The following is a 27,710-nucleotide window of genomic DNA, read 5'->3' on the forward strand; positions in this document are numbered from 1 at the left end:
GGCAGCCAATACCTATTATAGAACTTTAAAATGTTGTCAAGCAGACACGCAAGGCGGGAAAGCCTCACCACTTAATCAGAACCGCGGCGCAGGTGGGACTTTAAACTTTCGTTTTCAGCTCGCTTCGGCGCTTCCGAAGCAACCGACGCGGCCGCTGCGTCCGCGTGATCCCTCATGCCACGTCACGACGACGATGCCGCCAGCTTTACCAGTGGTGGAGCTCGCCCCCAATAGGGACCATGGAGCTAAAGAAAAATAAAGCGGGGAGGGAGGTGCAGAAACTATCTCCGATGATGTCTATGTTAGCTCGGTGTTGTCATCTTGAACTCGGCATGTGGACGTGGAGCCCAATACCAACCAGAATTGCGAGTGCTGGACATGCGAGATCTCGGTGCTGTTGTCGAGATCTATAGCATCAGCGTTCTCTCCTCGTTCCGCATCGACATTTTTTAGCATTATTAACTTTGGGAAACACTTTCGCAAATGTAGCGCTGCGACACGACGTCAATGCGTGATGCGACACTCATTTCGGTGGCCCGCAAATAAGAACAAGGCATTTGGAATCGAGCGGAAGTTATTTTTTATTGCTCTATAATACACAGGAGCGCTGCGTCAAGTGTTCTCGTTTACATATACATACTGTACAAAGACGCACATGGCCGCACGATGCGGACGCCATGCGGCGGCGGCAGCAGCAGCAGCGGAGGGACTTGGATGAGGAATGGCGGGACGGGGGTTCGTAGAAAACAAAGGGAAGTGCGCATGCGCGTTGTGCGGGAGCCATTCGGGGCCCTGCCGGCAAGCCCACACCATCAGGCACCGAGGGGCCCTGCTGCACACACAAGCAGTGGACATACACGCCTGCGCGCTTCCCACCATAGCATATACCAAAATAGTCGCAGCAAGCGCCGCTGGCAAAGGAAGCCAGCGTACCTCTCTTGTCTTTTGTTTGCAAGGGTGAGAGGGATACGCGATCTCGTATCACCGTGCAAAGGATGGGCAGTGCACAACGGTCACTGCAAGCAGCTGTACAAAAAAAAAAAAAGCCACCACCCACAGAGGGGTGCAGAGTCGGCAAGTGCCCTTTCTTGCATTTTCTTGTTTTGTTTTTTTCACTTTGTACACTAGACTTTCTTTCGCGCGCGACACACCGGAATGCAAGGAGGAAGTGTGACCACGACACGACAATACACGCGCACACACACACACATTACACATCCAGCCTATGGAGTCACACCTCCTTGCACTGGTCGCACATCTCTCTCCCCTCGTTAAAGGTCTCCGTACGGGGGCAGCTAGTGCCTGAATCCATGCAACCTGAACCACTACTGGGCTGGCCATGCAGCTGATTCAAGCAACAAAGAAATTCCAGCGCATTAACAGATTTGAGAGGCACTGGAGGCCACGTAAAAACAAGATGCAGGGATGCAGTCATAATCTGGCTTATTTCTGCACAGCAGGACATGCAGCACAAAGCACAAGTGAGCACTCATGCCAATGAAATGAGCTGAACTGCTCATCTTGCACCTGTGCAAGCATGACAGCCTATTAATAATCAAGAAACTCTTTCCTCAAGGCATTCACATTTGATATCTGAACTTTGACTAAGCTATGATCATTCAGAAAGAAGGTAAGAAAAGAATAAATACTTCAATAGGTTTACAGCATGCAGTGGACAGTGAAGGGTGGTTTGACAAGAGCATTGAGCAACCAGCAAAGAATGCAGCCAAACCAATGCCATAGATATGTCTTGCACAGCTTTTAAATGCTGCTTTCCACAATAACATGTAGCAGCCAAATTTAGTGCGATGCCTGCAATGCTGTTGTGTCATCAAAATGCTAAATAAGAAGAACATTGTTCTTGATTAACAAACGAAGTGCATTTTCACACTGTGCATTTGCTGCTCCACTGTAATCAACACAAGCGCATAGAAACAAGCTTTTACTGAGGCTGGCTTCATGTTAAATGCTGTCCACTGATGCAAGCAAGGTTTGTTTTTAATAAAACAGTATTTAACACTGCTTAACTTTTAGTTTAGTCCCGCAGCATCTTCATACTGTACAACACAGAACCAACATGTATTTCTCAAAACACACGCTATATAGGCTGCAATCATTCCATCAAACTAGTTAAAGGAGCCAATAGTATACAACACAGGGCAGCACAATGCACAGCAGGCTTGTGACACTTTGTTGCACATGAAAGATCACTAAACACACAACAGTTGACTAATGCAAACATCAGTCATGGCACAACAACTTGACACTGGCCAGTTCCCTAGGTGATGGATACAGGCATTACAAATCAAACAGCCAATCAAAAAATAGTACTCTAGCTCCTCAAAGAATCTATATGCATCTAAACACTCAGATCTTGCATGTAGCACAACAATATATCGCAATGTCCATGGCCACTGAGACCACTTTGAGAAGCGTGGCGAAGATGTCATTGTAGGTGTTGAGGTCCACAGTAGGGCGCACTTTGTTCTTTGTTTTGCTACTTGCACCCAGAAAAAGAGGAAATAAATAGGCGCATCTGTCTCCAAACAGCACGACTCTAGCGCTTTTACACCAAAAGGTACGAGTAGTACAGAAATGCCCCTTCTATTTCAGCTGTTGGAAAGGAAAGGAAGGAAAACAAAACATGGCAGCACAGAAACTGGACAGGTCGAAAGATGTAGGTGCATTGTGGGAGAATGGCATCCGTGGAGATGAAAACACCATGTTCCTAAGGAAAAGGAGGATAAAGAAAGGGGGGGGGAGAGGGATTCTACCTATATAATATTTCTTGGAATGAGAAGCAAGGTTAGAAATTACTGTTACAGTCCTAACCACACTGCAATAAGCTTATCACAATGTGCTTAATACGGTAATAATAATACTAACAAAATGCAGAACCACATGGCTGACAGGACAACACAAACATTGTGTTTGCAAGTCAAAATTGTACAATACAGCACAACATAAAATACTTGAATAATATTAATAATCATAATACATATATACCTAAAACAATGATTAGTTAACTGGTTAGGCGTGAAGCTCTCTGAAGAGCCACATGGGCTGTATAAAATAACGAGTGCTCCTAACAATATAAAAAAAAGTAAACCACCTTGTCGATACTATACAGAAAACGATGCAAGCTTATTCAGCACTGGGGCATAAACTTCAATAAAACACACTAAAAAGAGCTTGTTAATAATTATGAACACTCCACCCAATGGTGCCCTGAGACGTATGATAAATAAATAAAACCAACACTTTCTTGGTGCTAAATAAGGTCAACCTAACACACACTGCTCAATAATAAAATGACTGCAGCACCCTCAGGAACTTCTCTGCTATATCAGCAAGCTGGCATCAAAAACCAAGGCCACCAGTGTACACATAATAGACAAAAACACCGAGTGGCCTTTGGAGGCAGTGCGCGGGACACTCCACGTAAAAACCGGTGCACAATTATAAACATTCAACTAAATTGGTCAGCATCCTCGAGACATTCTGAGCACTGCAGACATTGGACATCATTCCTTGCGATACGAGACGTGCAAAAGAGTCACTGCACACAGCTGCAGGCTTTGGGTTCTCACAGAGGTGCAGTTTCATTCAGCAACGCGTGTGAGCTGTGCTCCCAACAAGCCAGCGCATCAAAAATGGGCAGTGCCTTCCACATGACAATCCCATTCACTGCAATGGCATAGCAAACAGAGCTCGTGGCAAGTGCCTGTTCGTTCTTGGACATCAGGGCATCGCCCTATCCCGCAGCGTTAAAAAAGAACAGAATAGGGTGGGAGTGGGTGCAGTGGAAAGTTGTAGCAGCACTGATATTAACAACCTCTGCAACATATTTTTTTTTTTCATCCAGCAAAGAAATTCTGGTGCAGCATAGTCAATGTGGTTTTTGTTTGCTTCAACCAAATGCAGCTTATGCAGTGATCGCATTTCCAAACTGCACCAAGATTGCAACATATCTGCTGCACTCAACTACTACTTTTCCAAACTTAAGGCACAGCCTTCATTGAAGCCTAAGGCCCTTTGCAATAAAGGTCCAGGCCTGCACTTAGGCAAAAGATGAGGAGGAGATGACTTGTGCACGTTAAATGCATCATCGGGGACGCCAAGCTTCAACCGAGTTGCAGTTTTCAGACACTGCTCTCATTAGCTGGCCTTTGTCTCAAGAAACGACATAAACAAAAGGAATGGTGCGAACAAAAATTTCCCAGCATGCTCTGGAAGGCTAAGGCTACCCTAGCAAGGGGATTGTCGTCAATGTGGATGGCTTTCCCGAAGAATTGGCAGCGGGCGTTGCAGGCACTTCCCCACGACAGAACGATGACAAACTTGGTGCAGGCACGATGCTTTGCCAAAGGTGCTTGGACGTGTGCTGGACACCTCTGGTGACACTTCTGCTTCCTCGCGAGCATGAGCGGATCACTCAATGCCAAATGTGCTCGACTCTTCAACAGCCAGGAGCAACTTCTCGTGGAGCATATCAAATGATGAATATGGGGGCAAGTCTAGCCTGTTGAAACAGGTGTGAGCCCTGGGCAAGAGAAAAGTAAGGCAATGGTTTCAGGTCTGGTGATGCATAACCACATACTAAAACACAATAGTCAAATCACGATACAATGAAAATGGATGTAATTAAGAAAATCCAAAATGTTTCTTGTCGATATCAACTGGTAACGAATATTGGATATAATGGCAGCATTTTCGAGCTGAAATGTGCCTTCACCATAACGAGGTACGGCTGTAGCAACAGCTAGATACAAATATTCATAGCAACAACAAAATCGTAACACTGTTCTAATAGTCAATTGAGTATGCATAATAAAGAAATGTGCCTTGAATAGTTAAACAAACACTGCATATTATAATATCCTAGCACAAGGGCTGCACCGCTCAATTTAGGCCTAAATATTTCAGAAAAAGTTATTTGTGTATGGGCTGCAGCCTTTTTTTCAAACATGCGCACACCATCAGATGCAGCATCCCCGCGCGGTACCGACGTGGTAAACAGTGGTGTATCGGTCTCCTCGTCCCCTGCAATCTCGGTAGATAATCCTATGGCAGAAAGCTTGTCGACAAGACAGTTGCTGTTGTCACAAAATATGGTTTTTTCAAAGCAGACCCAAATTTGTTTACTTCTTGCTCACATATGAGCTGCACACCAAAAATTCGGGCTGAAATCTAAAAAAAGATAAAGTCCTTAAACGACAATATATATGATATTAAATATTTCAGTGCTTGTGAAAGTAAAGAAGAGGAACATGAAATAATCACTAAGGACTGGAGAATGGAGATGGGGGGAAAAAGAAAGAATAAAGAGAATAGGTCCTTCATACACACAACCTTATCTGAAGGTCAGCATAGCTAAGCAGTATTTGCTCAAGCAGAAGTCTAAAACTTGGTTAGATTAAAATGTATATTTGAAGCAAATGATGAAAAATATGCATGGGCCCCTTTTCCATGGCTGGCAGTTTGCAATGATCATAGTTACCCTGTAGATTTGGCTGTAAACAAATATTTAAATAAATTGAACATCAGAATTCAATAGAATGTTTCGGATTTGAAACTAAAGTGTTCAATCTGTATTTGAAATTTGGAATATTCGGTAACCACAAAAGAAAGAGCTGGCTTTATTAGGTGCCACATCGGTCTAAAATAAACAGTGTCCCGCTCGGACAGTGCTAGGCAAATGCATTCTAACGGGACTATGATGCGCACTTCTCATCTATGGGCCACGTGCATGTACACATGGGTGGCTGCGCTTGCAAATACAAACTATTTCTCTCAGAGTGTTGCGCCTTTCTCCCACGTAGCATGTGTCACTGGGAAGCTCTTGCTTCCTGGCAACACTAGCTACAGTGGAACCCCGAATATACGACTTTCTTGGGACCGCGAAAAAGCGTTGTAAAATGCAGGTGTCGTAAAATCTGAACATAAGTTATGCCTATAAAAATACTACTTAATTTGCGCAACGGATTTACGAGAGACTTCAAACTACTAACATACTTTGCAGGGCTTGGAAACCCAAATTACCAAAAAAGTAAATGTGATAAGAAATAATGCTGCAGTACAGGTACCAATCATGCTTTATCAAACGAACCTTTACGGCACTCCACTGCCCAGTGCCACGATTCCCGCCAGCTGACGGGAACCTTAAAGAAAGTTGGTAGGTTTCTTTTGGACCTTGTTTGATCAGTGAAGCAAGAGCTTTCGCTCAAGTTGGGCAACGTCCAAAAGGAGGTCCTCTGCGGCATCGCATGAACAGATGAAGTTCCGGATGCCGTCTATGTGTCGTAGCACCTCGGCGAACGTGGTAGGCACAGGCACGGCATTTGTGACGTCATCGTTGTCCTCGTCTGATGTTGCAGCAGGTGTTGGCACTAGGCAAAGCCTTCTCGATGGTATCATCCAGCGACACCTCGTCGCAGGTTGCAACGTTGTCGTAGGCCTCCATGCACTCGGCGAAGGTCGTGATGAGGTTTAAACCCTCGAAATCGTCGTCGGTGAAGCCTGCATCGGCCTCGAGCGGCATCGAGGTTGTTGCGTCCCCAGCAGACAAGGCAGTCTCTCGTTTAAAGCCACAGTGCTTGAACGAGTTAGCGATTGTGTCTTATAACACTGCATTCCACGAACTGGCAATAAAGTGCATGGCGTCGAGCCCAGTGATATTTTTTTCCGACTCGCTGTGCTGCATGGCCACCAGCCGACGTTGCACTAACCGCTTCCGGTACCCTTGCTTGATGCACTTGATGGTGCCGGCATCTAGTGGCTGCAGCCGGGTTGTGAAGTTGAGCGGAAAAAAAAAAACAACCTTTATGTCCCTCAGGCTGAATGTATTGGGTGGGTGGCACGGTGCGTTGTCCACGAAAAGCAATATTTTCCTCACCTTAGCACCCATTTTGTTATCCAGCTGCTGCATTGCTGAAGAGTGAAGACATCATCCACACCTTTTTGTTGAAGTTGTAGCCGCACGACAGCGTCTTCAAGTTCTTAAAACACTGTGGCTTTGCAAACTTTCCAACAACGAGCATGGGCAGCCTCTTGAAACCGTCCTCGTTAGCATGGAATAGTGCCATCACACGCTCTTTACTACGCTTGCCACCATGACAGCTGTCACCCTTAAACACAATGGTTTGCTCGGGCTGCATATGGTAAAAAATACCACTCTCATTGGCGCTGAAAACGTCGCAGGGCTTGTATGTAGCAATCATCTCCGGCAACGATTCCATTCACTCTTTCACCGTCGAAATGTCCACAGAAGTGCTTTCTCCACAGGAGCGGCTGTACACAATCCTGTTTCATTTTTTAAAGCGATCCAGCCACCCGTTCGATGCCTGAAATTCGTCGATGCCCAGACGCGATGCCACAAGGTCTGCCTTTTCATTTAGAATGGCGCCGTCAACGTTGATGGCAGAGCGCCGTGCTTGATGCAGCCATTTGACAAGAACTTTTTCTAACTTCTCATGCTGTCCTTCTTTTGCCACTTTCCGCTTGAGCCTGAACTTGTTGGCATTCTGCAATATCACCGCTTTGTTTGCCAGGATCGTCTGAAGCGAAGATTCGGGTATCTTAAGGTCCTGGGCAATGCTGGCTTTCGTGGCTCCATGCCGGTTTTACGCTTCCTCGATAATATTCAGCTTATCACCGACCGACAGAACTCTCCACTTTCGGGACATCATGCGTCGTGTTGCTCCACACAACTCAATACCTCCGCTGAACGCTGGTCGCTAGGATTACGACAAGGAACACATGCGATAAATCTGGGCCTCTCCATGCTACCTTGTCGTTGATCTGCTGCTGGGAAACTGGAAGGAGAAAAACGCTTCCCCAACACGACGAGAGGCAACGCCGCCGAGAAGAGAGGGAGAAAATGATTGTGGAGAAGGCGCTATTTCGGCACAGTGGGCGTTGTGGGCGGCTGCTGGGGGAAGAATCACTTCCCCAATGTGACAAGAGGCGACGCCAATGAGAAGAGAGGGAGAAAGTGATTGTGGAGAAGAAAATGCGCTATTTCAGCAAAGCGAGCGTCGCGGGCGGCTGCTAGTGGGGAAGAGAGAAACAAATGATGAGACGAGGCAGGGAAGAAAGCTGCGCCGGAGCGAACCGGTCGAGCGGTGTCAAGCACTCGGCATGCGGAGAGACGGAGCGAGGAAAGAGACCCATGGCACTTTTCTCTTGTCCGCTGTTCCGTCCTGCGCTACGCGAGGGTCGCCACATAATGCGGGTCAGGCGTAAAACTGCGTCGGATAACCTGGGTTTTTCAATGCATTGCTTCTAGGGGGACTTCGCCGGGACTGCGCTAAGCCGTTGTAAAACTTGGGTCGTCACTAAACGGGGGGACATACAACAGGGGTTCCACTGCATATGCATGTTGCCTCAAGCTTATGCAAAAAGCTTCCTGATGACATGGGCTCCCTCTGGCTTATGTTCCACGCAACATCGAGAACCTGGATTTCTCTGCACATCTTAGTTGTACAGAGGTAGCGCACACCGCATCTTGAAGGACGAAAAAGATAAATGATATCTGGGAAGCAGGGTGCTTTCAAATATTAATTTCCCAAACAAATCTCACAATATGATTTATGCAAATGCAGTAGTACATTGCACCTAAGCAATGACAAAACATTTTTGTTCTCTTTTGCAATTGCTCAGTGACAATGGGGCAGAAAAGTAAGAAGTAAGTAAACGAACACGAGTGAGAGTAGGATGACAAGCAGAGAAACACGAGTTTGCGCCATACCTTGGCAGGCTAGTTGGCTTGCCCCATTTTTCAATGCAGAACTTGCGAGGTCCGTTGCTCCCGCGCAGGGCGGCAAAGCCTTCATACGGGATGCTCGAGGTGCCTGTGACAAACTGGAGCAGCCTGAGCCGCCGTTCATTGTCGAACTTCTCAATGGCCATCCAGAACCACTGGATCACAGGGTGGCCATCGTGGTAGCCTGCACAGCAAGAAGGTTGATTTCAGAACCACAGTTTAAGGGTGATTAGCCCATTGGAACAGCAGCACACTAAGAAACAACAAGGACACATGAACGTAAAAAAATGTGTTGTGAGCTATGTACACATTAACTCAAATACGAATGCTCAAGATCTGACAACATATAGGCAAAGCATGCTACAGTAAAAGTACAACAAGAGCATCAGTGCATTTAAGAAAGATACAGGCCTGTACAGATCATCGTCGACCCTAGGAAAACACCAATGCCCGCAATGGTCAGGTTCTAAAAATGAGTTGCACTGCAAGTTCCCACGAACTCACAGACACAGGTAAACAGTTTTATCAATGGGGACAGCACAATAAAGATATTCAACATTTACTGAATACACTAAATTGTGTGGCTTGCCAATTAAAAGAAATCGATCACTTAATTTTGTCACTTGAAAAAATGATTGCAAATGCTTAAAATGTTCCCAAGTTACTCTGTAAAGAATTTGTAGGCATCTTTTGCCAAGTGCCATTTTCCAATACATAATGTCAAGGGACAGTGGATCTTGCATTTTGTGGCGTTTCGAGCGCTCCGTTGCGTTTCCGAGGGCTCTGCATCTCTCCTCCCTGCCTGGACAGGATGAAGATGTTTCAGCACTGTTTGCATTGGATGTCTTGTAATGACCGCACACGAAGCTTACATGTGCCCACACGAAGCATACGTGCGATGTTCTTACTGTTTGCTGTTTATTTTTTTAGCCTGACTGCTGGGTCAATAGTTACTGCTTAAGTGCAAAAAACAGAGCTCAAGTAATTTTGTGTTAGCACCCCTTTACAAAAGAAACCATGCCTCAGGCTTGTTTCCTTTGAGAGCTATAATCACTTAACCATTCCTTAAACCGAGATAGAATGTTGGTGAATACCAAGGTAACAACTTTCTGCTCACCAGATCGGTACTCCGTGTTCTTCCTCCAGTCAGCAGTGTCTATTTCAGCTGTTCCAGCAATCACCAGCTCTAGCTCTCGGGCATCAAAGACTGATACCAGGCGGGAGTCCACAACCTTATGAAACAGAGAAAAAGAGTAATGAAGAAAATGTCAAATTTAAACTTCATCTGTTGCTTACCTTAGACAAATAACAGTACACCATACTAAACAACACGCCAAACCAATGCTAAGCTACAACTCAAATACACTGAATTTATCGACACAGGCCGATGTTCGCAGTTTGCCTTTCTTTAAAGTGGACTTTAAGAACAAGTCACCTTATGTGCCAGGTGACTATAGCTGTGTGCAGCGATCTTTAGCACTCTTAACATATATTCACAAGAGTTTATTGACACAGAATAAATGTTACATATTTTCACTTATGGAAGAACAAAATTGCATGTTTTTTGTGAATTTGCAAGGGTAGTGGAGCAGAGATTGCAGAACCGAATTGCATATATGACAAGGTACTCAGAGAACAATGACTATGAGTAGCATCAGACAACAATGACTATGTGTAGCATCAGACAACAATGACAATGTGTAGCATCAGACAACAATGACAATGTGCAGCTTCATGAGGCCAGTAATCGGTAGGTACACCAGCAGCACGTTAGCTAACTGAACCATTTTCAACTTTCTGGAATCTTCAGCATAAGCCATACCTGCCCATTGAATGCATGTTTTAATGTCGCACCTTTCCGGGAAAGAAAAAGTGCATTTATGTGGATATATACAGTATATTGAAAGTGCAAGCCCTTCACTTCATTAAGAACTATGAGGGTGGCTGCCCTGTAATACTGTAAGTTGTAAATTACAGGCCGTAACTAAACACAAACCTTTCTTCAAAGCTTTTACCATGTGTGAAAGGCCAACAACACACACTGCACCCTTTTGAGACACGGGAAAGCCTACAATAAACTAACACTGCAATGTGAGAGACTCCTGCCTGCTTACCTCGTAGAATCCCCGCACAAGGCACTCCGTCTGCTGGGCAACACCGCGTTCGAGGCGCCACTTGAGCATACGCTCAATGTACTCCTTCTTGTTGCGCTCTGAGACAGGCATAGAGCGGCCACCAGGCTTGAGCTCGCGCTCAAGCACATGGCCGGCCACCTCCTCGACCACGGAGAAGCTCAGCTCAAGGCCCATGTCGGTGATGTCATTCTCCTTGAGCCACACTAGTGACTGGTGGAACTCCGCATCCAGGTATTCCAGGTCACTCAGCGAGCAAGGTCTGCATGCACACACAAGTCACAATATAGGAATAAAAAGCATAGCAAGCTCATTCACACATCTTAAATGGATCCTGAAACACTTCTGGAACAGAGCAAAAGAATGCTGCAGATCTGTAGAAGAGGCTCCTGTTAACATGTGAGCCAAACATTATTGCAATGTATGCAGCAGGGAATTTACAATCATGCGAAAAACAAAGAAAAATTGCTTGCTCTCGCGTTCACAATGTTGTTATCGCAAGCAGAAAAGCCCACCAACAGCTACTGGCTGATGCATGATTGCAAGAACACCTGCAGTAATACTATTATTCTTAATTTGGACAAAAATAAATGAAAAATATATATCTGCAATATCAAAAAGATAGAAAAAGCATTTCGTCTTTACACTGCCAGTCTACACAGGACCGTTGCATGTAGCCTCCGAGACAGCAACAGCATGCTGCATAGCATATATGCCGCATTGAGCCTTCTCGCAGGTGAGATGCTCCACTTTTGGCCGAGCCTTGCCTCCTTGCCACGTCCCCTGAGTAACTTCCAGTGCACTAACGGAGACGAAAGGAGAGAGAAAGCCTCTCACTGGTGTGATAACTACGTCCAACTCAGCTTACACTTGAAAGATTCGAAAAATTTTGGTGGCAAGATGTTTGTGAGGCGACGTCCTTTAATAGTAACACCACGTTGATTAGTTATAAAAGTGTTTCAGGGTCCCTTTAAGGGGGGATGCGGGGATCAGATCGTGAAAATCGCAAAAAACATCGATTTTTGGCAACGACGCGTTTCGATATCTGCAATGCCTAATCTACATTGTATCAAAATGGTTTGACTGAAAACGCACTAAAAGTACCCGAAAAAAAATTAATTTATCAGTGCGTAGGGCGAGAAAACAGCTTTAAATCGCGTAAAATCACCGCGGTTCGCGGAGCCCTAACTCGTCTTTCCCGCCACCGAACGCCGCCATCTTGGTATCGTACGAAAGCTCGAAGTTTCGCCATTCCGTTTCTGAATTCTTCGGTCGTCGCCATCTTGTAACAAACGCACAAACACAAAAGACGCGCGGGTCTGCTAGAAGCGGTCACACGGGCCCTGCGATAAAAGCAGGCCTCCGATTGGTTGCCGTACTGAAAGGCGTCTCGCCATTGGTTGCTGCTGCAGACGCGGGCAAGCTGGCAACCACAGCGGTCCGCAGTTGTCTGCTTTGAAAACCACGTCGGCGTCTTTCTTCGCTTGACACTCGCAGAATTCGGATTTATGAAAACTCCCAGGTCAGTGATGGATCGTCGCTCGTTCAAAAAGAACTTTTAAGTGAAGCATGCCTTCGGAAAACAGAAGCGCAAGCCTCCTACGGCGAGAAAAAGACGGCGGCCAGCGAGAGGAGCGGAGAACCCGACTGAACACACGGATAATGTGCCGCGTTATCTTGCACCGTGCGATTCCAGCAGCGAAGCCGACAATCGCCCTGTGACATCGACACTGACAACCAAGCCACCGGAAGACGTGCCAACGGGGGCTCTGCGTACGACGCGCGCGAGTCGGCAACCGAGATCGCGTTGTTGGAGGCGACGCGGCTCGAAGGTCTCCATCGCCGGCAGAGACGGTGTGCGTTTCCGATGCATCATGCGACAGGGACACGCAGCCTGCGAGTGAGCCCCAACCGTCGACAAGCTACATACTGTATGATGACTCAAGGCTCACCAGACGAATCGTTGCACGATTCAGACGCGCCTCGAGCCGCGTTTCATGTCAGCGGTGACTGCAGAAGCGCAGGCATGCAGCGTTCGCGACTCCCTTCGCGCAGTGTCCGCGACTTAGCGGAAGCAGCAATGCCAAGAACAAATTTCGGCCCCTTGTGACTGTGAGTTCATTATTATGCCTGTTTCCGCGATGAACTCTTTGATCGCTAAAACTCTGTGCCCAAGATGCCAACAGCGTTCTGTGGGTACACTGCGATACCAGGCTCGGTCTGGCAGTGAAAATGGTGGTCATGCACTACTCCAGACGGCGCAAGAAAAGGATAAAGAACGCCTGAAGAAGGCATCCAAAGCCCACCAAACAATGAGGCAAAGGTGTAAGAAGATGCCTGACAACAATGATTCAAAATATTACAGCCCTGGTGCTTTTTAATAAATTTGCAGTGCTTTTAAAACTTTGGAGCCAGTTTTCTCAATTGCATGTTTTTTGTCAATCACCTCGCTCGTGGAAAGCGTAGCACAACAATGGCTGGACCGATTTTGGCCCAGTTTGTTTTGCTGTGATCCACAAACTGTGCTGTACTTAAAGACAGTCTTGAAATGTTTCTTTATCTTTCCATTATTTAATTATTTAACAATTACTACATGGCTCCATGCAGTGAAGCACAGTCATGTGCATGTTATGTTGAGCAAAAAATTATTAGTGCACTAAAAAAAAAAATCGAACACTGTCTTGATGTAGATTAGACATCTGGGCAAACATGCAAGGTATTCCCAGCTCCCTATCACGTTTCATTACTGTGCCAGGCTTTCCACAAGCAAGGAACTTGTAAATTCTTATAAAACAAAAACTAATTAAGATATCCTAATGAAATTTTAGATTTGTCACTTTATTGCAATGTGCAGTGTGTGTGCCAAATTTCAGCCCTTTCTGTGAAGAAACAAAAAAGTTAATTCTGATCCCCGCCTCCCCCCTTAAATACCATGCTGCATTAGAACATTGGAACTGAAACCTCTCACGCACACAAAACAATAATCGATAGAATAAACTGATGTCTCAATTTATCCTTCATGATGAGCGATGACCACTGTCAAACCTCTACATCAATGAGAACTGCGATACAAGACAACTCGACCACATCACGGGGTTTGCAGCCTAGACATTGTTAAAAGCAACCCATCTTTTCTGTGCAAATGGATGTGAAAAGCGTTTTCAAAACAATGCATTTTACAATTGTAAGCAGTTGTTTTTGAAGCACTGTAGGCTACGGCTTTAAGGTGAAGTTGGTTAGGCCTAGTGGGACCTTTGGTACCAAGTTGAGGGAGGTGGGCGGCAGGGAGATGCTTGTGTTGTCCCTAAGACTTTCAGTTCCAGCAGAGCGTTGACCGGCACACCATCGCGGCTCATGCAGCAATGCAATAATTCGAATACAACACCTTTCCGAGCAAGAAGTTTCACACACCAGAGCATTCTGGCTGAATAAAGAGAGTGTCACAAAACGTTACTGCCTGCTTTTCATGGCGCTACTGGCATTCTGACGAAATGATGCCTTTGTCAATACGTGCATGCTTTGGCTAAAGGCTGTTATCATTTGGCTGCACCAGTGATGTACAGAAGTGGGGCTTGCATACTGCCACACACCACTTGCTTTCCAATTTATTCAAACTGCTGGCACAACCCGGTATCACCCATACAATCACTCACGACACTCACAGCCTTAGAAGGGCCTTGTAGAATGGCCGGGTGAAGAAGGCGTCTAACAAGTGCTGGTGCACCAGAGCCAAGCCAAGAACCCGGCCGCTGAAGCGGAACCACTCGTGCTGGTTGTCCACAAACGCTGCCATGGGGCTCACTTGCACCGTGTACGTGTCATTGGCTGAATACTCGAACAGGCCGTAGTACGGGTTGAAAAGCTCCCGTGACAGCAGGAAGAAGAACTCTCGGGAGGGTCCGCCATAATCTAGCCTGCACGAGGGGGAAAAGAAAAAAAAGTGCTATGTTGTTTACCACATTTGGTATAATTCTATTTCCTTCTGAGGGGGTGATGGGAGAACAAGCTGCCCAGTAATGAGGCCCTTGTCATAGAGCGTTGGCTGTGCCACCTTTGCATTTGCGATACAACTTGAATACATATAGAAGAACAAACATTCGTAGAAAGATGAATAAAAAAAATCAAATGAACAAATAAAGAGGAGGGAAGGTACACACTTTCATATGTGAGTACCATTTAAAATACTAATATAATCTGCACAAAGCCATAAACCGAAAAGCCACACGTGCAGAATTTGAGAATATAAAGCGAAAAAAGACCAAAAATAAACTAAGAAATAAATTCTGTGAAATTCAGTTCCCAACAACATTCAGATGCACATTTGGGACGGCAGGAGACAAACTTTATTGTTCCAAGTATGAAATCTCCTGTACCACTTGGCATACTAATGGTTCCTTGAAGACGAGAGACACTCATAAAAGCACTGCAAACTGGCCTAAAAGTTTGATCTGGCGATGACTTCCTTTACTTCCACCAACTGCAACTTCACCAGTCAAAACATTGTAGGAAGCTCTTTAGAGTTCCAATTTCTTGGCCCTTCTTTCTTTCTTTACAAATCCAATAGTGCAAGTCACCCCACTCTCTTGCACTTCAGCATGTGACATGGCCCCCAAGCACCCCATCCCAACTTGGAAGGTATTCCCGTCTCCGTTCTTTCACTTCTGTGGCATATTCTGGTATTTTCTGTTCCCAGTTGTGGTAGTTCACGCTCATACCAGAGAGGAGCCACCTGAGAGGTCAGAGTTCTTGCATAATGCTAATTTTCGTAAACTTAAGACCTGCCTGAGCACTATGAAAGGCTTTGTACTACATCGCCCTTAAAAATTTTTATACACGACTGGCATCTGATGTCTGATCGTTTTACATTTTTGTATTGACAAATTTATCTTGTTTAATCAATGGTAAAAACCCCTTTCTTTTTCAGCCTGCACTACCAAACAAAAAATTAAGACCAACGATCGAAGCTCAAAAACATTTCAAAGCTTTTACAAGCCTAGGATGCTGAATGTCAATGCACAAAATACTCACCTCTTCAGCTGCAACCTAGGCAGATTGCGACATGTTTACTAGCTGCCTGAAGACCCACCTAGAACACACAATGCAGTAAACCAGTACTTAGTTAAAAGAATCTCACCCTTCTTCTCCGGCAAATCCTATGTAGAGTCGAGACTTTTGAAGATCTTTTTTGGATGCAGCCATTATCTTCGTAAATGCATCCTCGAGCAGATGGTCTCGACGAATGTTTAATCTGTGGTAAATGATGCAAGCAAATGCTGTAACTAAAAGAAATGTGTGCCTAGAAAGAGATGTACCTGCTACATTCTGGCCAAAATTTACCCATTTTCTAAGCAAATAAGCTGCAAGCATGGTACACTCCTTAGCTGCCATGCAATAAAGTGTGAACACAGGATGGCACATTTCAATCCCCACAACGGATGATTGGAGGACATATTAAGGCATGATTATCCATAACATGCCCACGTTTGATTTTTCAGGCTGCCTAGTAATATGTTGGCCACTGCTACAGAGCTGTGATACTGATGAGGACATATTAAGGCATGATTATTCATAACATGCCCATGTTTGATTTTCAGGCTGCAGAGTAATATGTTGGCCACTGCTAGAGAGCTGTGCTACTGATCCAGTGGCCGCAAACACTATTTGCTCTGCGTATATCTACTGTACATTTCTTGCAGATCTCTCTGCATAACTGCTCCCGTCATACCTCTGTTCAAACATGGCCAGATGTGTACACCTGTTAAGGCCATAAGCCATAATTCTGCTTTCAACTGCACCTTATTCAACTATGCGTATTCAAATAAACATTCGTGGCTTTAATCACACAAGATTCTGTTTTCACTTGGTTAGAGCACAACAAAGCCCACTACAAAAGTGACAGTACTCACTTTAATTTGCTGGGCCCTTGGCCGTAGCCTTTGGACTCCAATTTGCGGTAAAAATTCCTAAGTTTGGCTTCGAAATCCCTCCGATAAGGCGCTGGAGCTCTAAGATTAGCCCTCTGCAGACCTGGAAGAAATAACGGGCCATTGACAACTTGCACTGTGACACATGAGCAGTTAAATACTGCGGCACAATGAGCTGATGTCAGTAAACTTGCATTAAAATTGCATGAAGTGACACTCACAATGTGCTTTACAAAATTATCAATCCTGCCGACATGAACACCATACCCAAGCCCAATTTTTGGTGTGATGCAACACATACACCTATTCTTCGCTACTCAGAAAAACCATTCGGATGGAAACAAAGCACCAAAGTTACTGCAGTAACCTATTGGGTGTGGAGAAATGCTGCGAGCAGTAGTTGGCCAGGAGAGGTATCCCTGGTGCGCATGGAGAGATTTCACATGACTTGGCACCGGATGCATTGTGCAACTTTGTTCCACGCACACGGGAAACAAGTGTTCCTAGCCACGACAGTGCGCGCGGCACTCAAGGAACAATGTTGATCGCAGACATCAATGCACCCGGTGCCGAATCAAGCAAAACCTCACAAAAGTGGCCAAGAATATGGGCCCTGGCTGCAAACAAAAAGATTACTTGTGAAAGTACTCTGTCTAAATGCGCAGGTGGTAAGGTGTGGAGTGCCTTAGACACAGTCAAAGAGCACACACACACATGCAATGCACAGTTCTTGCCAGCCCTTATAAACTTAGTGACATTATGAATACAGTCGCTGACTGATTTTCAGGAGCTTGCGGGGACTGAAAAATCGTAGGAAAAATCAAACAGTCCGAAAAACTCAGCCAGAAAAATATATTAGGCTTAGCACGGCTTACAAACATCACTAATAATGCCCTGCCTAATACTACGCATGGATACAATCAGATTCGCTTGGATTTGCGCAAGAGTGACATTGTCTCTGTATCATATAGTTTGACAAGAGCGTCACCGCGTTGGCGTTCTGCAATCTACATTGCTGGAGATCACCATGGGGATCAAAGAAACGAGCCACATTTCTTCGCACCACTTGGCTCTAGTGAAGGTAAACGAGGTGGCGCTGATCAGGCAAATCCAAAGCTGCACAAACGCACACTTAATAACACATAATGACTTAAGGGGGGATGAGGGTCTTGAAAACTTTTTTTTTATTTCTTAACGTATCTTCCTGAAAATTCGCATGCAGATATATCTTTCAATGCTGATTCCAAATATATATTCAGATTTGATATATCCCATTTAGAAATGAAGATATCGCAAAATAACTTATCCCACATAGGTCTTTTGTTACGGGCCATTATGGTAATTTCTTAATTAAAAAAACTAGTTTTAAAGAATAGCTGTCATTTCCAAGGACCTACTGCACATCCTAAAGCTAAAGAAATTTTTTAAAAGTCATCATATAGGTCATGAATGAATATCAAAGTAGGAAGAAAAAAACAATGCAGGAGTAATTAGCTTACACCTGACCTAATTGCTAGTCTATTTGGTTTAATGAAAAATGGAAAGCTTTAGGATGCAGCTGAGGTTTCACTGAAAAAAATGATACCTAATTCAATAAAATCAGTTGATGCAAACATTATGAAAAGTTCCGTAAGGCAAAGGCATTTGATCGAAAAAGCAAAGCTGAGAAAATTGCATTCAAAGTTTTGCTTACTCTGCCACTTTTGTTTACCTATCACATGGAAAAATTTAATGCTTTAGCATGCAGCCCAGTCATTACTGAACACAATAACACCAAACTCACAGAAATCTGTTCATGTAAAGATTGTGAAAACTTCTGTATTGCGTTGGCCTTTGACAAAAAAAAAGCTCAAAAAGTCACCTGCTATTTTCTATGAATCTGCCACACATTCACAAAAGTCCTGGGCAGTAGTCCTGGGTTCTGTCAGGCTTGTGTTTCTTGGCCATCCTCTTCTTCACCTTTTCAGCGTTGGTGTGACTTTTATCAGACCTGCACAGCCTCTGCTTATCTTTCTCAAGGCTCCTACGAATGAGGCAGCTCCCAGGACTGTAACCAAGCTGTGCTGCAACAGCTCTGCTGGTTGCTGCCATTCCTTGGTTGAAGCGAGAAACTGCTTCTGCAACAGCTCTTTCAACAGCCAGCAAAGAGTCATGCGTGTTCTTGGAGCTTTGGCTCCAAATGACAGAGTGTAGGCACTCAATGGCGTTCTGTGTCATGCCATCTTTGCAGCGCTCCAAGAGGGCCTCGTCGCCCAGCCTTGCAAAGATTGGCTCAAGAGCAGTGCGAACGTGGCCTGGCAGAGGGTTTTTGTGTGGTGACGGCTCCACTTGGTTCGCCAAAGCACGATTGAAGGCACACCACGAATCAACCCCTTGAGGACAGCAACTGTGGTCTGGGGCTTCATCTGTCGAGGTCATGTGCAACAGCGTGGCATGCACTGCCTTTTTCATGCCTGCAACGTCGTGGCTGTGGCTCCGCAAGGCATACCCATAGTAGTTTGTAATTTTCTTTTATCTTATCTTGGGTGAGGTTGCCCTTTCCGCCAAGAGATTCTCCTTGTGCCTTCTTCTTCTCCACCAAGTTGCGAAGAGCCGTCCCCATCCGCTTGTGGACATGGTTCAAGCAGTCTTTCTTTTCAATGGATATATATCCATACACTTCTCCTGAGGTCAATGCATGAAAGGTGCGGCTATCACCATCAGAAAGTATAGTTGTGTACCGCAACCCATTTTTTTCCAGAGACCTGTTGAACAAAATGATAGCTGCTTCAGTCTCCATCCGGCCGGCATTGCAGTCGATGTTTTTCATGCACTTGTGGTTCATAGCCCAGTCACCGTACCCATCATCACTGGGATCAGGTGCCCCTTGGCACCCACGACAGTACCTCGAGAGCACAACATGGTCCAGTACTAGGCCAGTGTATAGCTCTATGATGCAGCCTACTGCAATATTTGAATTGTGACCACGTGTTTTCCATGTGCCATCAAATATGACATCTACATTTCCTGGTGGATTCAGGAAGTTCTTGTACATGTCCTTCACCACTTTGACGCTTGCTGCTTCTGTAGCAGTAGCTACTGCCTGGCAAGCTTTCACCATGGTGTCCATATGCCCCCTGAAAGTCTTGTGGTGAAGTCCTCGGTGAGAGAGGTTCATGGTGGCACAAAAATCTGCTAGGGCAGTCGCTCCCTTGCCTATACTTTGAATTCCCTTCATTGCCCGCAAATTGACTTCAAAGGGCGTGATGTTGGATTTCCCGGGCACTCGTGGCGACGAGAAGTGCCGCTCGGCGAAATCGCAATTTGAGCATGTGAGCTCCAACTTCACTGCTAGGCCGTATTCTCTCTCACTGCACTTTGCGAGTTGGAGAGTGGTCATCCCACACTTGCTGCAGCTTGTGGACACAAACATCTTCTTTAGCACTGAGAGATCAACGATGATGTACTCTGTGCCGCGATCGTCATCTTCACTTGCTGTGCCGACGTTCATTAGCTCGAACTTGCGGGAAGTCGCGGACTGCTTCGCCAATGAAGTTTTAACGTTGTCTGCGTAATTTTCGCGCCCCGCGCACTCCGCCTCCGTGAAAAACACCGTGTCGAAGCGTTGAGCACGCGAGCTCGGTTCAGCCGCGTCCGTCGGCACCGAAGCGGCGTGCGGAAACGCCGAAGTCAACGTTAGGCTTAGGTCAGCCGGCTCGGCCGCTTCCGACGACACGGAATCCGAAGCGACTTGCAGCGTCTCAAAAGTTGGCATTTTCGACGGGCTTAGTCCAGGCGCATCCACCGGCACTGCACAGACTTGCGGTAACGAAGTTGACACTGATCGGCACTGTCCAGCCGCGTCCACAGGCGAAGCTAGCGTCGACGGGGTTTGTTCAGCCGCGTCCACCGGCGAAGCTGTTGTTGGCGAGCTCAGTCCTGCCGCATCCACCAAGGGCACAGCAGCTTGCGGCATCACCGAAGCTGTAGTTCTCGACGATGTAGCGCTGTTCTTATTCCATGCGCGTCTCTTTTTGCCGACTGCTTTTCGCGTGCTTGCTTTCAAGCGCGCGTCTCGCGCCATCGTGACACGCGGAACAAAGCCACCAGGCACGCAAAAGCAAGAAATTCGTGGTTAAAAGAAGCGACCCAATAGCCAAAATATCTAGAAGAACGATAAAGAAAAAGGCAGAACGAAAAATACTAGGAAACAAAGAGGAGCTCGAAAAATGACGTGCGTCCAGGCGAAAGCAGACGACGTGAAGGAGTCGGACAACGCGGCCGCGGAAGGCGAAGCATACGTCACGGCCAATCAGAGGGCTGCGCCTCGAGGAGGCGCCCGGTTCACCCAATCAGCGGCTGTCTCGCGACGATTTCCCGCTTGAGAACGGGTGCCAATCCCTCCGCTGCACGAGGGTCTACAGCGTGCCGAGGGGCGCCAGAATGGAGAGCGGGAAACCAGCTTTCAAACGAGACCAAGATGGCGCCGATCGGTACGCGTCGCGCGGAGCTACGGCAGCTTGAAAATGAGGCAAATCTTCGCGCTTGGCGTTCAATTTCGGCTCACCGACGTTTATAAATTACCGTTTATTTTATACTTCGAGTAGGAATTGCGCCATAATATTTTGTAGAGGCATAGTTGGGACATTAAGGACTTCAAAAACGCAATTTTTGAAAATTGCCATTTTTGACCATTTTTCGCGATTTCAAGACCCGCGTCCCCCCTTAATGCGAGATCCACTTTTATTAATTTATTTTAAAGTATCGGTTGCTATTTGCACATGGTGTGTCCACAGAGCAGGTTTGTCTCGGAGATGACGTCACATCTTTGTGTGTGTTTGTGCAGCGTTGCATTTGTGTGATCGGTGCCACCTCGCATGCCTTCGCGAGAGTCGAGCAGTGTGAAGAAACGTGGCTCGTTTCTTTGGTGTCCATGGCGATCTCGGGCAACGAAGACCACACATCGCCAACGCGGTTATGCTCTTGTCAGACTGTATATGAAGACGACATCACTTGTGCGCAAATCCAAGCAAATCTGATAGCCTCCAAGCATAGGACAGGAATAACTTTAATAAAGTGCCGGCAAACGACGATTTAACAAGTATGTGCCAGGGTGTTATTAGCAATCTTTTAAATCCGTTTTAAGCCTAATAAATTTTATTATTATTATTATTTATTGCATTATTTTATTTTGCTGAACAAGTTTTTCAACCTGTTTGATTTTTTGGACTATTTTTCTGTTCCTGCAATGTCCGCAAAATAGGTCGGTGACTGTAGTAGTATCTCTAAAAGTGATCACTTGAGAATACCGCCTTTGTGTGTTTGGTTTGGAACCTGTGGCCAATGAAGCACAAATGACGTCGACAACATGCCACGCTTTCACAACGAAAGCTCATTTGAAAAAAAAAAAAAAGCTCTCTTCTGTGGAGGTAAATTGTGCACGTCTAGTTTGTTTCTGATCATGAACGCGGGGGAGGGGGAGTTCATGCTGTATTTTTCTTTTATAGATCAGGCGTATTATACATTTAGGTTAACTTTTATTTTCTTACTTTAAACCCATGAAAAATTATAAGCGTGTTAGAATTATGCAAATACACTATACACTGCACAGCCATATAATAAATACCTCCAAATTGTTTACTGTGTGATCCCAAGGAACAGAGCACAATTTCAATGGCAACAGAGGGAATGCCCAAGTAATGTAATTTTACAAATCCACGGGGGTCAAATCAAAGAACACTTACTGTCGACTACTACAAGCAAGGCTGTGATGCATAGAGTGTGGCATCGAAGGGCTGCACTATAGTCGAATGTGATACGATAACCATATCACGTGCTACCCACCTGGTGAAGCCTGGGGAGATGGCTGAGGAGAGTCCCGTGGAGAGCGATGACTAGAACTGCTTCCAGTGGAATACTGGGCCGGAATGTATGACATGATCTCCTGCTCAAACAAGCTGCAAAACGGTGAACAGGTATGGAAGATACATAAGAAAATGTGCCTCTGAGCATGGGGACCTCCTTTAAAAAAAAAAATGTTGGATACTCATCTTGAGAACAATTTTTGTCTCGACCTCACAAGGCCCAACGACCATTCCACATCGAAGAAAATCAAAACTTGTTACAACAAATAAACAAACAATTAAACATTATTTGAGCTATGATTAATTATTCTAATAGTTATTTAGTTTGCTAAAGTATTCACAACTGAAACTTTGCTCCAGCGTGTGAGAAACGCTACTATGGGCTTTCCTTTAATCTTCTTGTACACAAATCAGTATTGTGAGATATCAAACCCAGCATATCAAAAATGATACACTGGGCTTTGTGGGGTTAAATATTCAGGAAAGTAAGAAAGGCACACTAATTTCTCAAACGGCGAGAATAAATTCTCATTGTTCTCGCTGTAATCCTAACGTGCAGGCACACCACTACAAGTGGTAGAGAACAAGTGGATCGAAAACACATTATAGAGTACAGATTTTGTTACAAAGCTATCATGCCCAGACACAACATGTACAGGTAGAATAATATATAAATATAGTTCAAAGAAAGGTAACAACGAAATTGACTAAGAAATACCCACTCAAAAAAGGCCTAGGTACAAAGGCTAATACAGAATAAGACCAATTATGACCAAACTCCTTGCAACTATTTCTCATTCCCACAAGAGGAAACTCGAACGAATCTTTTTTAATGTGCTTACGTGTTTCTGCTGCGCAGTGCCAATGTATTGCTAGCATCAGCTCTGCAGCAGATGCGCAATCGGACCTATCCAGCAAACCATCGAGCCCACATTCCAGCCCTTTTACAAGATTTTTGTGCTTAGAACAAACAAGTTAGGAGAACAGAACATAAAGTGTTGCAGATATTGAGTAACCATCACAAAGTCAGTTTTACAGCACAGAGGAGACATGTAAAGGCAGTTGCAGAGATAATTCATGACAGGCTGTCCTGAGCAAGCTATATTTAGTGTCTTCCGACAAATTATCTCAAGCAAGTTGGTCAGAGGACACCAAGGAGTTAAAACTCACTACTTGGCATGCTCAAAGCGATGTGGGTGGGCACCTGAGCAAGATGGTGAGGTCGAGGTCGTGTGAGAGGCGTCCCAAGGCGGCGGTTCCCTCTGCACGGATGGCGTGCACACGGTCGCGCAGAGCGGTGTTGGATGCCATTGCAGGGTGGCGCTCGCGCAAGATGTCCAGGATGTTGGGCTGCCTGAGGAAGGCCACGACCTTATCGTTGTAGGCTGTGGGCACACTGCTGCCGGCACCCGGCAGGCTGGCCCCGGCCCCTGCTGTACTGCCCGGGGGGCGGGGTGGTGGTACGGGACCCCCGCTGGTGCTGCTGCCACCCTGCATACATTCACACAACAAGATGTTATCCACACACTGGGATTTCATATGCCACAAACATACAATTGAATACGGCAATAACAATATTGGCAGGGGAAGCGAAAAAAATTCGCTTTCGCAAGAATTTCATTGCTGCAAAATGAGACAGTACAGATAGGGAATGCATCACACAACAAAACTTTACTGTCGAAATTTCATTAGCCTACTTTGGAAAGAATTGCTTAAAGCTGTAGAATCACACTGCCAGCAGCATGAGGTGCACGCCATGTGTCGGTCAGTGATCGCGGTGCTGCCAGGAGCGGTATTCTCGGTGAATTGTTTTTGGATATATGATGACTTTCATGAGATTCCACGTGACCTGGCACCAGACGTCAAGCAACAACGTTCCACGCGAGCAACAGCGTTCCTCGAGCAATCAATTTCTTGTGGACACTAACACGTGTGGTGCTGGGCGCGAAAGTGATTCGGTCTTGTGTCTCTAAAAGCGACTGACCGAGAATACAGCTATTTGGTACAAACACACATCCGGTGATGCCAAATCAGCATGCGATGCCTGTTTGCTGGTACTGAAACCGGTGTTCTTGAAGCAAGGGATGCGTATTGTCAAGACGATTGCTCAATCATGGTCGGATGCGTGAAAGCCCATGCAGCAGCCGCCATGTAATGTGGCATAAACAAATCCATGTTGCTGGGAGGTACATTCATTTTTTTGTCCTTGCTGCACTTCTCTCATCGAGCCCCAGATTATGCACTGCACTAGGTATGCAAAAACCATCATCACATGACGGTAGAGACATGCAGCCGTGCATTTGAAACAGGCGATCCACAAACAAAATGGCTGCCATGACATATTTCTGGCACACGCCATCACTTGTGGCGCTTGGTTGTTTTTGTGAACAAAAATGGAAGTGTCCAAGCAAGCGCAAGCAAAGGAGCTCACTTCGAGGTGACAACTGCCTTCCTCTGTGGAAGCAGTTACTACCACAAAGGCCAGTCTCCTGACCCTGACAAGCTGATCGTCATGGAGAGCCTACTAATTGATAGAAGGCACCAACGTTGAGAACTTCCATGGGAACTGCGTCGACTCCAGGATCCCAAATTGCCACATGGTTGCCTCGTACATGGGGGCTATCGCGCTACATTGGAAGTGGAGTTCGGCAGAACGGTACGTTGTCAGGGGTGGGATTTTGTGAACGATTCGACAATTACGATTGGCCAAGACGGTCACCAGATTTTCTAGTCTACTCATCTAGGGAAGACGACCATTCTAAAAGTGGTCTTTTTTGGCTGCTCTGGTGTGCTTTCCCGGACAGATGCATTCTACTCCGATCTGTAGCCTGTGCTCTCCCAGAAAGGTGTAGTCTGCTCTGACCTGTAACTAACGCTATGAGACCGTTGTACTGCGCTCAGTGCTTCCGGTCAGTATGACCTTGTTCTGCAGATAAGTTTGCCTCTAATATGTAAATAAACCCCCTGTTCTGTTTCTCTGTCCTTTCGACCTGGTAATCATCACTAAAGAAGCAACCCTCATCAAGAAAGCTAGGCCGACAGTGTGGGCCTGCTTAGGCTCCGGTGACGATACGGTAGCGTAGGCCAGCTACCCATTGCAAGACGCACCGGCAGTATTGGCTAGAGAGTGACCGTCAGTCGATGCCAGGCTCTGAGGCCATGATCCCCGAATCCTACATCATGCTTTATTACCTAAAATCATGCACACTGTGTTTGTTTGCAGAAATCGGTCAGAGAGGCTTGTTTATCAAGTAGTGTCAGCATGAAAATGGCAGTCCAAGCTTGTGAAGCTGTTGATGTGAACTAGAAAAGAATAAGAAAGTGATGCGTGTCACAGCTAAAATTTTCTAGACAATGCCACCATTGTGGCAGCACACGTGAAAACGAAAAAGGGGAGGAGGAAGAGAAAGTAAGACAAAAAATATTTGGACGACGCTTAAGGGGGGATGAGGGTCTTGAAAACTTTTTTTTTATTTCTTAACATATCTTCCTGAAAATTGGCATGCAGATATATCTTTGAATGCTGATCCCAAATATATATTCAGATTTTATATATCTCATCTAGAAATGAAGATATTGCAAAATAATTGATCCCACATAGGTCTTTTCTTACGGGCCATTATGATAATTTCTTAATTAAAAAAACTAGTTTCAAAGAATAGCTTTCATTTCCAAGGGCCCACTGCACATCCTAAAGCTAAAGAAATTTTTAAAAAGTGATTATAGAGGTCATGAATGAATAACAAAGTAGGAAGAAAAAAACAATGCAGGAGTAATTAGCTTACATCTGACCTAATTGCTAGCCTATTGGGTTTAATGAAAAATGGAAAGCTTTAGGATGTAGATGAGGTTTTACTGAAAAAAATGATACCTAATTCAATAAAATCAATTGATGCAAACACTATGAAAAGTCCTGTAAGGCAAAGGCATTTGATCGAAAAAGCAAAGCTGAGAAAATTGCATTCAAAGTTTTGCTTACTCTGCCACTTTTGTTTACCTATCACATGGAAAAATTTAATGCTTTAGCATGCAGCCCAGTCATTACTGAACACAATAACACCAAACTCACAGAAATCTGTTCATGTAAAGATTGTGAAAACCTCTGTATTGCATTGGCACTTGACAAAAAAAAAAAAAGCTCAGAAAGTCGTCTTCACTAGCTGCGCCGACGTTCATTAGCTCGAACTTGCGGGAAGTCGCGGACTTCTTCGCCAATGAAGTTTTAATGTTGTCTGCGTACTTTTCACGCCCCGCGCACTCCGCGCAAAACACCGTGTCGAAGCGCTGAGCACGCGAGCTTGGTTCAGCCGCGTCCGTCGGCACCGAAGCGGCGTGCGGAAACGCCGAAGTCGACGTTAGGCTTAGCTCAGCAGGCTCGGCCGCTTTCGACGACACGGAATCCCAAGCGACTTGCAGCGTCTCAAAAGTTAGCATTTTCGACGGGCTTAGTCCAGGCGCATCCACCGGCACTGCAGAGACTTGCGGTAACACCGAAGTTGACACCGATCGGCACTGTCCAGCCGCGTCCACCGGCGAAGCTGTTGGCGAGCTCAGTCCAGCCGCATCCACTATGGGCACAGCAGCTTGCGGCATCATCGAAGCTGTAGTTCTCGACGATGTAGCGCTCTTATTCCATGCGCGCCTCTTTTTGCTGACTGCTTTTCGCGTGCTTGCTTTCAAGCGCGCGTCTCGCGCCATCGTGACACGCGGAACAAAGACACCAGGCACGCAAAAGCAAGAAATTCGTGGTTAAAAGAGGCGACTCAATAGCCAAAATATCTACAAGAACGATAAAGAAAAAGGCAGAACGAAAAATACTAGGAAACAAAGATGAATGCGAAAAATGACGTGCGCGCCGGCGAAAGCAGACGACGCGAAGGAGGCGAACAACGCGGCTGCGGGGCCGCGGCAGGCGTCACGGCCAATCAGAGGGCTGCGCCTCGGGGAGGCGCCCGTTTCACCCAATCAGCGGCTGTCTCGCGACGATTTCGCGCTTGAGAACGGGTGCCTGGGGTACCGATCGCTCCGCTGCACGAGGGTCTACAGC

The 27,710-nt window shown here is 45.8% G+C and overlaps 1 protein-coding gene across 4 annotated transcripts in view; it reads right to left on the minus strand.

Annotated features, from left to right (window-relative positions):
• Positions 1-563: 563 nt before the first annotated feature.
• Positions 564-27,710, minus strand: part of LOC139054700 (E3 ubiquitin-protein ligase HECW2-like) — a 68,011-nt gene continuing 40,864 nt past the window's right edge. For all 4 annotated transcript variants that reach the window (XM_070532154.1, XM_070532155.1, XM_070532153.1 and 1 more), the window contains exons 17-25: positions 23,868-24,154; positions 22,644-22,756; positions 16,803-16,923; positions 16,031-16,144; positions 14,559-14,810; positions 10,879-11,158; positions 9,882-9,996; positions 8,750-8,948; positions 564-4,543 (exon numbers count right to left, since the gene is read on the minus strand). In XM_070532154.1, the coding sequence (XP_070388255.1) occupies positions 4,432-4,543; positions 8,750-8,948; positions 9,882-9,996; positions 10,879-11,158; positions 14,559-14,810; positions 16,031-16,144; positions 16,803-16,923; positions 22,644-22,756; positions 23,868-24,154 (1,593 nt within the window). In that variant the 3' untranslated portion in view covers positions 564-4,431. The remainder of the gene's footprint in view (positions 4,544-8,749; positions 8,949-9,881; positions 9,997-10,878; positions 11,159-14,558; positions 14,811-16,030; positions 16,145-16,802; positions 16,924-22,643; positions 22,757-23,867; positions 24,155-27,710) is intronic.

The sequence above is a fragment of the Dermacentor albipictus genome, chromosome 1 (genome assembly GCF_038994185.2).
Source record: "Dermacentor albipictus isolate Rhodes 1998 colony chromosome 1, USDA_Dalb.pri_finalv2, whole genome shotgun sequence".
NCBI classification, from domain to species: Eukaryota; Metazoa; Arthropoda; class Arachnida; order Ixodida; family Ixodidae; genus Dermacentor; species Dermacentor albipictus.